Source organism: Penaeus vannamei, chromosome 10, assembly GCF_042767895.1.
Source record: "Penaeus vannamei isolate JL-2024 chromosome 10, ASM4276789v1, whole genome shotgun sequence".
Lineage (NCBI taxonomy): Eukaryota > Metazoa > Arthropoda > Malacostraca > Decapoda > Penaeidae > Penaeus > Penaeus vannamei.
In genome coordinates this window covers 16,354,293-16,368,006 of record NC_091558.1, presented here as the reverse complement: position 1 = coordinate 16,368,006, position 13,714 = coordinate 16,354,293, and the positions used below count along the sequence as shown (strand labels likewise).

Sequence of the window (13,714 nt, the reverse complement as noted above, 5' to 3'; positions counted from 1 at the left end):
AATGCCAACAATGATGATAATATAAATAGTGATAATGATCTTGATGGCAGGAAATACTGAAAATAATAACAATAATAATGATAATAATAATAATAATGATGATGATAACAATAAAAAGAAGAAATAATAATAAAGATGATAATGAGAACAATAACCATAATAATAAAGATGATAATGATAAAAATAACCATGATAATAACAATAATAATGGAAATAATGATGATCATGATAATAATGACAATAAAAATGATAACAATAAAAATGATGATAATGAATATAATTATGATAATGGTAATGATAATAATAATAGTAATAATAGTAATAAAAATAATAATAACAGTAATAATAATAATAACAATAATAATAATAATTATTATTATTATTATAATAATAACAACAACAACAACAACAATAATAATAATATTAATAATAATAATAATAATAATAATAATAATAATAATAATAATAATAATGACAATGGTAATGCTTAGTAATAATGATAAAGGTGATAATAATGATTATAATTATAATAATAGTAAAAAAAAATAATCATAATGATAGTAATAATAGTAGTAGTAATAATAATAACAGTAATAATAATAATAATGATAATAATGATAATAATGATAATAACAAAAGTAATAGTAATAATAACAAGAATGATAAAAACAATAACGTCTACAACAATAATACTGATAGTAGTAATGACGATGATAATGATAATAGTAATAAAAATGATAATTATAGGGACGATAGTAATAATAATGAAAAATAATAATGATGATGATAGTGATAACAATGATAATGATAATGATGATGATAATAATGATAATAATAATATTAATAATGATAATAGTAATAATAATAATAATAATAATAATAATAATAATAATAATAATAATAATAATAATAATAATAATAATAATAATAATAATAATAATCATAATAATCATAATAATAATAATAATAATAATAATAATAATAATAATAATAATAATAATAATAATAATAATAATAATAATAATAATAATAATAATAATGATAATAATAATAATAATGATGATGATAATAATAATAATAATAGTAATGATAATGTCAATAATGAAATAATGGTAATGAAAAAATAATAGTAATAATAATGGTAATGATAATGGTAACAATAATAATATTGATAATGATAATGAAAATAATAATAATGATAACAACAACAACAGCAACAACAACAACGGCAATAATAATAATAACAGTAATAATAATAATAATAATAATAATAATAATAATAATAATAATAATAATAATAATAATAATAATAATAATAATAATAATAATAGTAACAATAATAGTATAGATTATGATAATGATAATAATAATGATACAAATGATGATGATGATGATGATAGTAATGATAATAATAGTAATAATGATAAAAATGATAATAATAAGCATAATTATGATGATAATTATGATAATAATAACAATGATAATAATAATAATAACAAAAATACTAATAAGGATAATACTAATAGTGATAATAATAATTATGATAATAACAATTATAGTAATAAGAGTTATAACAATGATGATGATAACAACAACAATAACAATAACAACAACAACAACAATAACAACAATAATAATAATGATAATAACTATGATAAGAATAATTTAGAGAGCGCACACCTTCGCCAGGAAATGGGGTCACTGATGCAACGAAAAATATTCACACTTAAAGAATTATCTTAAAATCCGCTCTTTCTCAAGTACGCCAGTGACGTTCGTAAACATAACTTCATCGGCGGAAGTAATAAAGGTAATGATGTTAATAATTATCTCTGTATATAGGATTAACTGATGTAATCATTAAAAAAAATCCCGGATCACCACCAAAATTTAATGGTATATAAGCTAGGCTAAAACACACTTCTGGTAAGAAAATCATAAAAATCTATTCATAACTTTGTGAGTTATCCGGTTAACCAACGACCAGACGAAGTAACGAACAACCTAACTAACCAGCGCTACCAAAAACACAACCTCCTTGGCGTAGGTAACCATGATGATAAGATGATCATATCTTTCTACAGATCGCCTGCTATTGGCCCGCCCACGCTGACCGCCCACGCTGACCTGGGCAACCACGTGACGAGGGAAAGGTTCAGTAATTTAGTAAAGGTGAAAGGACTGTGTGTTGTGTGATTGCCCTGCGCACACCTCGTCACGTGATCAGGATGGGGCGGTGGGTTGGCAGAGGGAAGAGCGGGCACGTGCTGGCAATGTGGGTCTTGCTTCCGCATCGGTGTCAGGGAAGGAAAATGGGTTGGGGTAGGTTTGGGTGGGTTGGGAGATCAAGAAGGGAAGGTGTGGGTGAGTGAGCGAGGCTTCAGGATATTATGAATGGGTCGGAGCGGCGTGTGTGGGAGAGCACGGCGGCGGGGGTGTGGGTTGGGGGATGGGGATAGGCTGGGTCGGAGTGTGGTCGGAGCGTGGTGGAGGGATGGGAGGAGGGTGGGGGAGAATGACGTGGTGGGTATGTGCCCGCCAGACTTCTAGACTAGTGTTGCGTCAGATTTTGTAAGATGTTCTAAGATACACCTATTGTGTCCTCGATTTCTGGTAAATTTCCGTGGATTTCTCCCGTCATTCAGCTTGCATTGAAGGGAATATATCAATGGGCCTGTAACGAGAATAAGCATCATACAAGCACGGCCAGAGGCGGGCACGTGGTACAAACATGTTGTGACAGGTAGAGCGTGCGCAGGGAACACAGCTGCCTGGGACCATATCTCTCGTATCAGAATGACCTGTCATGTTGGCCGAAGGAATGTGTGTTTTAATATAGGAGAATGAAGCGAGAGTGAGATAAAGATAAACATCTGAAGTGTGGTGTAACGCTGCAGCGAGCAGAGGGGGTGCGAGCGGTATAAGACGCCGCCGTGAGCCTCCCGCAGCCAGTCTCGCGGCGACCCTGCACGCTCTCGCGACCCGACACGGACGGACCTGCCCAGCGCCGCCGCCTCCTGGTCACTCGCCGCCCTTGTGACGCGACTTGTGCTCGTTGAGGACGACTGACCCTCGACCGTTGTAGTTATAGTGCACAGTTCGTGCTCAGAAGACTTAGAGTGTAGTGTGATGCATCAGGTGCTGCTGGTGCTACCCCTGCTGCTGCTGGCCCTGCTTGTGCCTGCTGCTTGCTTCCACGTGCCCTCTGTCGAGTCCGTGACTGGCCGCGGCGGTCAGTCCCTTGAGGTGTCTCGGGATGCGGTAGCGGTCACGCCCCCCGACGCCGCGCTCGACCCCTCCCGCCTTCGCCGCGCCCTCCGAGCGCTCCTTGACCTCAACGACGGGGAGCTGCAGGCGCTGATGGCGGGGGTGCCGCCCCACACCATGGCGCCGCGCATTGCCCCCTCGACCGCCTTCTTCCTGGCCGGCAGCCGAGCGTACCTGGAGCGCCTTCAGACGATTCTGTCTACCTCAGAAGACACGTCCTTCAGCCAGAGCACGTGGAACCCAAAGATCGCGCGGCGCCGCAAGAAGGGCCGCTCCGCCAGGTACGACGACGAAGACGTCCGGAGCTCGGAGGCGGGCGAGTCCGAGAACGACCCCGACAGCATCCTCGGGGCCCTGACGGAGCTGTCTGCCTACCTAGCCGGCGAAGGCGAGGCCGGAGACGCCGTCGTCCAGGAGCGGTCTCGGCGCTCGCACCACGGGCGAGGGCGCAAGCACCAGACACAAGCACACACGTCGCGGCAATACGAAACCCATCATTATCTCTACTACCTGCGCTCAGGACGTGAGTACATTACAATTTCTAGTTTACAAAGTTTAAAAAAATAACAAAAATACAACTGCAGCGACAGTACAAAAAAAGACAACTGCAAAGACTAACAACACGAGTTATAAACAACGTGAAATCCACCCAGGCCTCACGTCCATTCACAAGGACCGTCCCCCTCGCTCGCTGCCAGGGAGGCTCGCGCAGAGTCCCGGCAGCAAGAGTGTGAGAGTTGCCCCTTCATTTACACGTTTTTAATAACTCGTTTGTGCAGTCTCGCATGGCCTCATTGGCGTAATTATTACCTGGATTATGAACGCTATGGAGTGATGCCTCTCGCTGGATTATTAGATGGGCAAAAAATTAAATTAACGAAGGGGAGGGAATATGCTGGTATACCTGTGGATCTGTTATGATGCTAAAGGTGATTCGAGATTCTAAGTACTCGTCTGTTCAGGCCGCTGGTGCACGTTTGCTAGAACATGGAGCGTACGTTTTTAATGCCTAAACACGGACAGATGAATGAATAACCCTCCCCCTCCTCCCTCTCTTTCTCGTTCGCCTGCTTGCTCTCGCTATGTCTCTTGTTCTTTCTCTCTCACTCATTTTCCTTTCTATCTGTTTATACCATACGCTCACCTGAATATCTGGCTATCTGTCTATCTACCTATCTATCTGCTTACCTGTTTGCCTGCCTATCTATCTACACACACACACACACACACACACACACACACACACACACACACACACACACACACACACACACACACACACACACATAGACACACAGCCTACACATATGTCTTTTCTCCCTTCTATCTCCTCTTTATTTTACTCTCCTCTTCTACCCTCTTTTTAAAAAATCTTCTGGTTCTTTCCATCTTTCCCTTTGTATTCCTTCTTCAACTCCCCCTACCCCCCTTTCTCCTCCTTCTCATCACCTTCCCCTCTCTCATTCCTCTTTTTCTTCTTTCTCCATCCTTTCACTTTCCTCAAACTCCCACTCCCTCCTTCTCTTTCCACTCACCTTTATCTCTGCTTTTCTCCTGCTCTGCCCTCTCCTTCTTCCTCCTTTCCTTCCCTGCACTTCCTCTCTCTTCTTCTCCTCCTCCTCCTCCTTTCTCCCATTCCTTGCACCCTCCCCCTTTTCCTCTTTCCCTTCCCTTCACCTTCCTTGCCTTTCTCTCTCTCCTCCTCCCTTCCTCTTTCCCCTCCTCCTCTTCCCTCCCCCTGTGGGTACTCCCGCGTCATCAGCTGGCCACTTTCACCTGATAATAGTAATGACGACCAATAGATTGATGTCTCCTGAGCTCTCGCTGGAGTGGCCACGGAAGTCGTTCGGGTCTTATGACATTTGGGTTGCTGGGGAAGAAGGGGAGTATGTTGCTTGCTTGTATAATATTTACGTATATGTATATGTATATATATACATTTATATATATGTATATATGTTTATACACACACACACACACACACACACACACTTCACAAATACACACACACCACAAACACACACACTTCAAAAACTCGCACACAAATACACCCACCCCTAACGAGGCAGCGTTGTCACCGCGGAGTGCCAGGCAAGGGTGCCACGCGCGACGGACAGTGACACAAGACAGTCGCCGAAACAAAAGACAAGGAGGGCGTTTCTCTCCTCCCTCCGTCGTAGGAATTCGTTCATTAAGAGCAACTCCGGCGTTCACCTTTATCGGAAGGAAGAACTCTTAACTGCTGTCATTTGCCCATATATGCTATCGCGGCGCTAGGCAGAACTGCTTTTCAAGTCTACGTAAAAAAAAAAATTATCATCATCACTTGGCAGAACTAATAGAAACAACTTTCAAACTGCTTGTAGACTTCTCATTACTAGTCAAACTGAAATTAAATTGCCAAGAAAATCGTGATATGGTATGAACGCAAACGGATTTTGTCCCGCAAACTAACCCAAAAAGTGAAAACGACATTTTTGCCGTGACAAACAACCAGCATTTCTAAATACACACAAACAACGCTAAGAAGCCGAAGAATAACAAGGCCAACCCGCTAACAAACCCCCGACACTTACAAAACGCCACTTAGCGCCTTAGAAACTAGCACAAACTACTTGAAAAAACGCTAACTTCCTTCATTAACTAACAAGCCAAATCGATAACAAGCCTAATACCAAACGAGGATATTTCAAACAAGGCTAATCACCTCTTTCCGAATGCGCTAACAATATTTTAAAAAAGAAAACACTAACAAACCTGAAAAAAAACAGCTAACTAACCCCAAAAGCGCTAACACACCGCTAGTTGATAGACAATATGAACGATCACGTAAGGGAGGAGAAAAGACCAAGTTTTTCTCGTTTTTATGCTATTTCATGTTTTTATTCGTCTATTTTTGTCGCTTCGCTTTCTTGGATTGTCAATTAGGTTTCGTTTCTTTTGTGTCGAAAGGACTTTGCATTTTTTTTTATTCATCTTTCGCATTTTCGTGACTAGAGCAACGGTTTAAATGAAGAGAAAGAGGGAGGGAGAGAGAGAGAGAGAGAGAGAGAGAGAGAGAGAGAGAGAGAGAGAGAGAGAGAGAGAAAGAGAGAGAGAGAGAGAGAGAGAGAGAGAGAGAGAGAGAGCGATAGAGAAAGAAGGAGAAGGAGGAGAGAGAGAGAGAGAGAGAGAGAGAGAGAGAGAGAGAGAGAGAGAGAGAGAGAGAGAGAGAGAGAGAGAGAGAGAGAGAGAGAGAGAGAAAGAGAGAGAGAGAGATGGAGATGTGTTGCAAGGGCAAGAAGACACGGGAGAGAATGAGAAAAAAAATCAGAGAAAGGGTGATAACAAAAGAAAAAGAAAGAGAGAAGAGGACAGACGGGGAGACAATTTTAAGGGCGGAAATCCCGTGCAACATGTGTTGACTTCGTAAATGTCACTGGAAAACTATCTTCACTCCAGATCTTCATAATGGTTACGTCACCAGCGTACCGACATACATTATACACAGGGTAACGGTATTTAAACGTGATAGAAAGATAAATGATATGCAAATTACACGAAAGGGTTAGAGACAAACTTAATCGGGTCAGACTAATTAGCTTTTTATTTCTGTACCCATTATATTTGATCTTTTGATGAGGCTGTCTGCCACAAGAGGGCGGGAGGTAGGTGACGGAGGTTAATGGAGGTTGGTAAGGGAGGAAAAAAGGAGGAGGAGGGGGAGGGAAGGAAGAAAAGGGGGGTAGGAAGAATAAAGGCAAGAGGGGAGCGATAGAGAATGGGGGAGGGTGGCACAGGGGAGGCAGGGAGGAGGGAGGAAGGGGAGAGGGGGAGGCGGGAGGTGAAGGTGGGAGTGACAGGGAGGGAAGGGGAGGAGGGAAAGGGGAGGGCAAGGGAAGCGGTGCTGGAAGGGAGGGTGGGTGTGTGGGGAGGAGGAGGAGGAGGGGAAGGGGGAGGGAGGGGAGGGGGTCACAGAGGTGGGCAGTCAATAAAGTTGCAGCACCGGGAGAGGTGCGGGGGCGGATGTTATGAGGGCTGCTGTGCCCTTCTCGCCCGCGCGACTCCACCTCGCTCTCGGTCTCTCCTATCTGTTTCTCGGTCTCCCTCGGTCCCCTCCAGTCTCCCTCGGTCCTCTTCGGTCTCCCTCGGTCTCCTTCGGTCTCCATCAGTCTCACCCGATCGCCTCCGGTCTACCCCGGCCTCCTCCGGCTTCCTTGGTCTCCTCCACTATCCTTCGGTCTCCCTCCGCCTTCCTCCGGTCTCCTCCACTATCCTTCGGTCTCCCTCCGCCTTCCTCCGGTCTCCCTCCGCCTTCCTCCGGTCTCCTCCACTATCCCCCGGCCTCCTTCGGCCTCCCCCGACCCCCTCCAATATCCCCCGACCTCCCTCTGTCTCCTCCAGTCTCACCCGATCTCCTACGGTCTCCCTCGGTCTCCAGTCTCTCGTGTCCGCCTCACGCTCGTCATTGATCACGGAGGTTGTCTCGCTCGTATCATTATTGCATTTGCTTCTTTCATTGTCCTCCCAGCTGGCGGTCCGCGACTTGATAATTTTTTAAAAAGTGATTCCGATATCAGGTGTCGGACGCGACGCATTTCATTCATGGAGACTCTTGTTTCTTTCACTTTACGAAATGGGGGATAAAATGAAACCGTGTGTGTATGAGGGCGAGAGAGAGAGAAAGAGAAGGAGAGAGAGAGAAAGAGAAAGAGAAAGAGAGAGAGAGAGAGAGAGAGAGAGAGAGAAAGAGAGAGAGAGTGAAAGAGAGAGAGAGTGAAACAGAGAGAGAGTGAAACAGAGAGAGAAACAGAGAGAGAGAGAGAGAGAGAGAGAGAGAGAGAGAGAGAGAGAGAGAGAGAGAGAGAGAGAGAGAGAGAGAGAGAGAGAGAGAGAAAGAGAAAGAGAGAGAGAGAGAGAGAGAGAGAGAGTGAAACAGAGAGAGAAAGAGAGAGAGAGAGAGAGAGAGAGAGAGAGAGAGAGAGAATGAAAGAAAGAGAGAGAAAGAGAGAGAAAGAGAAAGAAAGAAATGGAGATAGAAAAAATGAATGAATATAAAAAAAGATTCATCCGGAAGACCGTGCCACGTTATGTGTGTGTGTAACATTGATTACCTATTCTCACTGAACTCGAGGTGGTTGCTGAGGTATCGGGGGCGAGAGTGTCTCTTCCACCCCTCCCCCTCCCCCTCCCCTTCTCCACCCCCGAGAGTGTGTCTCTTCCCCACCCCCTCCCCCTCCCCTTACCCCCCTTACTCCCCCCGAGGGCTTGGAAGGGAGTATCGGGCGGTTAGATCACAGCAGATACGAAGGGGCATGAGTGCGTCTTTTGTGCTGCGAAGGGAGACGTCACCGAGACACCGCTAATCGAGCCCACCGCCCACGCTCCGAGGAGAGAGGGGGGCGGGGGTGAGGGGGGTGAAGGTGAGGAGGGGTTAAGAGTGAGGGTGAAGGGGGGTTAAGGGGGAGGGTGGGTTAAGGGTTAGGGGGTATGAGGGGGTGAGAGTGAAGGGGGGTTAAAGGGGAAGGACTATGAGGGGGTGAGGGTGAAGGGGGGTTAAGGCTGAAGGGGTATGAGGGGGTAGTAAGGGTGAAGGGGGGGTTAAGGGTGAGGGGGTATGAGGGGGAGGGTGAAGGGGGGTTAAGGCTGAAGGGGTATGAGGGGGTAGTAAGGGTGAAGGGGAAGGTGGAAAGGAGATGATGAGAAGAGTGGGAAGAATAGGATGATGATGATGAGGAAGAGAAAGCAAAGAGGAAGTTTGTGGAGGAGGAGGAGACAGCGAAGACGAGGAAAATGGGGCATATGGCAGGAGGAGAAGAAGAAAGAGAAGTGGCAGAAGAAGGAGAAAGAAAAATAGGTGGAGAGGGAGGAGAAAGACAAGTCAAAGAGGAAGAAGAGGGAGAAAAAGGAGACATAGGCGGAGGGGGGGAGAGAAGGAAGAGGAGGAGGAGGAGGAGGAGGTCCTATCGCGCCTGCAATACCCCGCGCTGTACCTAATGGACGGGCGCCACTCTGACTTATGAGGCACCGCGGGAGGCATTGTAGGATTTCGAGGGATGCGTGACGTCATTATTTCGATCGTACGGCCCGACCTGAAGTCTCCTCTCACGGCCCGCGGAGAATGACATGACTCGCGCTTGATATGACTCCCAACTGACATGACCCGGGGTTGATATGACTCGCAGCTGACATGACCCGGGGTTGATATGAGTCGCAGCTGACATGACTTGCAGGTGACATGACTCGGCGTTGATATGACTTGCAGTTGACTTATCTCGCGACTGACATGATCTCTACCAGGGTCCTTCTTTCGCGCTGCCAAAAAGTGATCGAAACCCGTTCAAGGGCCCCAAAGCTGCCAAAAAGTAATCACACTGACACAATACCCGGGTACAAGCGCCTGCAGATTCGTACTATAAAGAAATAGATATTTTTCGAAAAATAAATATACTGGGAGTATACTCAGGAGCTCTTGCTTTTTTTTTAAGATTCGAGAATTAGATAAACCACTCGTACCCAGGATCTGCAGCTGCCAATAGGTGATCGATCCCGAATCATGGTCGGTTTCTTAAGCTGTCGTCGATGAGTAGTCATGGTAGCAATCATTCTGGAATTGATATACACGCGGTCTTGTATTAGCCTGCCAAGAAGTGATCACGCCGGGGATCTAAAGGTGGCAAGAAGTAACTGCAAAGAAATCTTACTCCGAGTCGAAAGAATTTAAAAAAAGCCGATTTTTTCCCCGATTTTTTAACGAATTTCCCGGCCCACACTTTGGAACAAAAGAGAAAAGGTGTTTTGAGAAATAACAGAAAAGTTAGGCTATCACCAACAACATTATCATTAACAACAACAATGATAACAAAAAAGCATAACAAACTAAACAGAAAAGCAACAACCCCACCACACCCGCCTCAACCTTCCCCCCAACTCAAAAAAAAAAACTCAAAAAAAAAAAAAAAAAAAAAAACGTCAAATTCCACTCCATCAAGAAGCATAGCCGTCAAGATGGCTGAACTGCCTTTAGAGTGCCTCTGAGTGCCTACGTGGTCGCTCTCACACCCAGCCTCCCAATCTCGCTCATCAGCTGATTGCCTCTCGCTCGCCACCGGTAGCCTTGCTTGCCTACCTCTAATCCCAGGGTCCTCCTCGAGGTAATCAATCTTAGTTGATAAGGACGAGGGATTGGCTGGAGATTAGGTGGGGTGGGGGTGGGGGTGGCTATTTACATCGGTTGTATGGCTGTGTATATTTTGTAGGCGTATCGGTGTATCAGTTTTTATTTTGTTGTTATTATTATCATCCTTATTATTATTATTATTGTTATCCTTATCATTATTATTAATGTTATTAATATTTTTATTGTTATTATTATTAATGATAATTATTATTACTATTATTATTAATGATAATTATTATTACTATTATTATTAATGATAATTATTATCATTATTAATGATTATTACTATTATTATTATTATTATTATTATTATTAGTAGTAGTAGTAATGGTAGTAGTATCATTATAATCATTATTATTATTATTGTTATTACCATCATCATTAACATTAACCTCCCCCTCCCCCCCCAGAGTGCCCAGAGACCGCCGACGGGCACCCCAAGATGTTCTGCCCGTCGCCCTCGGACCAAGGCGAGTGGCGCTGCATCGAGGACCTGGACCTGTGCGACGGAACGCCTCAGTGCCCCGGCAAGGAGGACGAGGCACCCACGCACTGCCTCTTCCATAACGCCGTAAGTGTCTTAGTGTTGCAGTCTTGCACACGCTCATATGCACGTGGCTACGCGGGCTGGAGTGCATTCACGTCCAGCCATGCGTGGCCGGATATAAATGCGTATAAGCATAGGTTGCACATTTATATACACATACATGTATACACACACACATAGAAACGCACATACACATATATACATGCACACACACATACACTCACATAGACACACATACACATACATACATGCACACACTTAGACTCACACATACACATACATACATGCACACACACACACACACACACACACATTAGCGTTCACCTCTGCTTTCCAGCTGCTCCCACACGAGCAGGTGAGCAGAATGAACACAGAATGAAACAGGGTCGCATTCCCCCAAATAACCAATGGCGCTTCGGTTGCAGATGCGGATGCACTTGGACGAGTTGACGAAGGTGGTGATGTTCAAGCTGGCGTGAAAAGCTGTTTCACTCATCACGGAAAGAATTCAGGTCGAGGAACACCGAGGGCGGGAAGGACTCGCACAGCCGTGCCCTCCTCCTCCTCCAGCGTCGTCGCGAGGGCCGGCCTGGCGCCCCAGCCGCGCCCCGCGACGCCCACTCTCTCCAGCGGCGAGGCGACGGCGGCACTCAAGTCTTAGGCCGCGCCCGAGAGTCGTCGCTCTGGCCTGCGTAGCGGAGTGAGCGGCCGGTCGGTGCGTCGCGGAGGCGTCGCACTCCGGCGTCGTGGTCGTGGGGCCCTCGCCACCCTCGGCCGACCCACCCTCATCTGACCCACCTCGCCCTGTTCCGAGGCCCACCACGCCGGCGCCACTCGACGCTCCTCCCCGCGGCGCACGTCTCATCACCCTCGTCTCCCCGTCGGTTTGCCCGCAAGAAATGCCTCTTCCACTTCTCCGAGACGCTGCAAGGCGCGGCCTTCGCGTCCTCCTCCGGACAGGGTTTCTTCCGGCGAATCATCCCCGAATTTCCCCGTTCTTCGTTTCCCCTCTTCCTCTCTCCTCTCTCTCCGGCTCCTCCCTCGCTCGGTCTGCCAGGAAAGGCCAGACGGAAGGGACCCTGTACTAGCTTACCGTGTCCTACGTAGCCTCAAGGTTGCCACGGCAGCCCCACCCTTAGTGAAGCGACCCAAGACAGAGCTCTAAGCTAGGTGGTAAGGTCTGGCCTGGGTGCTCATGTAGTAGGGGAGGCCAATGTAACTTTATTTTTGTACACATAAATGCACTTCAAGAATTTTATACCAACTTCCTTTTTTATGCTTGCAGCATTGCAACTTGTAGGGTCTGTAAATATTTTACTTAATATTTTGATATTTTAACTTATTTCTAATTTATTTATACATAATTATAAGAATAGTTTATGTTTTTTACAATTAATTTATGTCATGTACTTATTATATAAGACCAATAAATTATTATATGTGAACTTTTTATCAATTCTAAACATATATATAAATAAATATATATATATCTCCATCATCAAGCGTGCCTGCGATAAGAATGACCGTTCAGCATCATTGTGTCAACTGAGAGAATGTTGTTAGTGTTGCATCATCTTCCAGACGTGTTAGATAGGACAATCTTAGCCTCTTAGCGGGCCGCTCACTTGGCCTCATTTGAAGGAAGTAGCGACTTTAAAACTGTCATCCACTTAAAGATATATATACTTAAAAACCGATTACTTCAACCACTAAGGAAATGGTTCACAAGATATACCGGTGGTGACCCCCCCCTCTCAAAAACAGAAAAAGAAGAAAAAAAATATCGGGTTTAGTAGCCTAGACAATATTACCATTTTTATTATTTTTTCTCTAGTGAAGTTAAATAGCGCATTCCAAAACCATTCCTCAAACAGTGGAGATAATCCATGCTTTACAGTGCATAGACTTTTAAGTGGAGGTCAATTTTAATCGCCCGAAAGGAGCGGCGGTTCTTCCCAAATGACTTATACCTAGAGACCCGCGCCCTCAGCTCGAGCGGCTTGGGAAGGTCAGCACTAGTTACTTGGCTTGTTTTCCAGCCTCGCAACCAGCCTTGATCTTGTCTTCGTTTTCTATGGACGTTTATCTTGGCTCATTGTTTCGTCTCTCGATATACACATATAACCATCATATCATTGACATATATATCCGTGTATGATAGTATGCTATGTAATAGATATGTATAACCTATTGTATATCAGCAACAGCTTTTGTTGTTTTTTGTGATATAACTGTAGTTTATTTTTGAAATGATTGAGAGGGAGAAAGATAGAAAGAGAAAAGAGAGAGAGAGAGAGAGAGAGAGAGAGAGAGAGAGAGAGAGAGAGAGAGAGAGAGAGAGAGAGAGAGAGAGAGAGAGAGAGAGAGAGAGAGAGCGAAAGTAATTCTCCTATAATTGATGTGATGCTTGCATGTTCCAAACTTAGAGGCGCCAACGTACTTCACAGTTGCGATTTAGGCACACTCTCTCAAGCCACCTACAAGGGCAGGGAACAAACCCAGGCTCGGGACGTGGTCTTCTGTCACATTTCGCACCCGAGGAAACGTATCATTAAAACCCAGCCTGTGCCTAGTCTGAGTTGAATCGCTGTGCTTTCACAGCTATATCCTAAGCTGAAAGAAGGAAAAGGTGAAAAATCTTTTCCTTCATCATTCCATCGTGAAGAGGAGGAGGAAGGGGGTAGTTACCCTGCCCTCCCCCCCTCCCCCCTCACCTCTCGCACCTCTCCACCTGCCTGACG

The 13,714-nt window shown here is 44.7% G+C and overlaps 1 protein-coding gene across 1 annotated transcript; it reads left to right on the top strand.

The window, feature by feature from the left end:
* The first annotated feature begins 2,615 nt into the window (after positions 1–2,615).
* LOC113802439 (jelly belly) lies at positions 2,616–12,418 on the top strand. The gene is made up of 3 exons (XM_070126395.1): positions 2,616–3,790; positions 10,837–10,997; positions 11,399–12,418. The coding sequence occupies exons 1-3, from the start codon at positions 3,130–3,132 to the stop codon at positions 11,450–11,452; spliced, it is 876 nt and encodes a 291-aa protein (XP_069982496.1). The 5' UTR covers positions 2,616–3,129; the 3' UTR covers positions 11,453–12,418.
* The last annotated feature ends 1,296 nt before the right edge of the window (positions 12,419–13,714 follow it).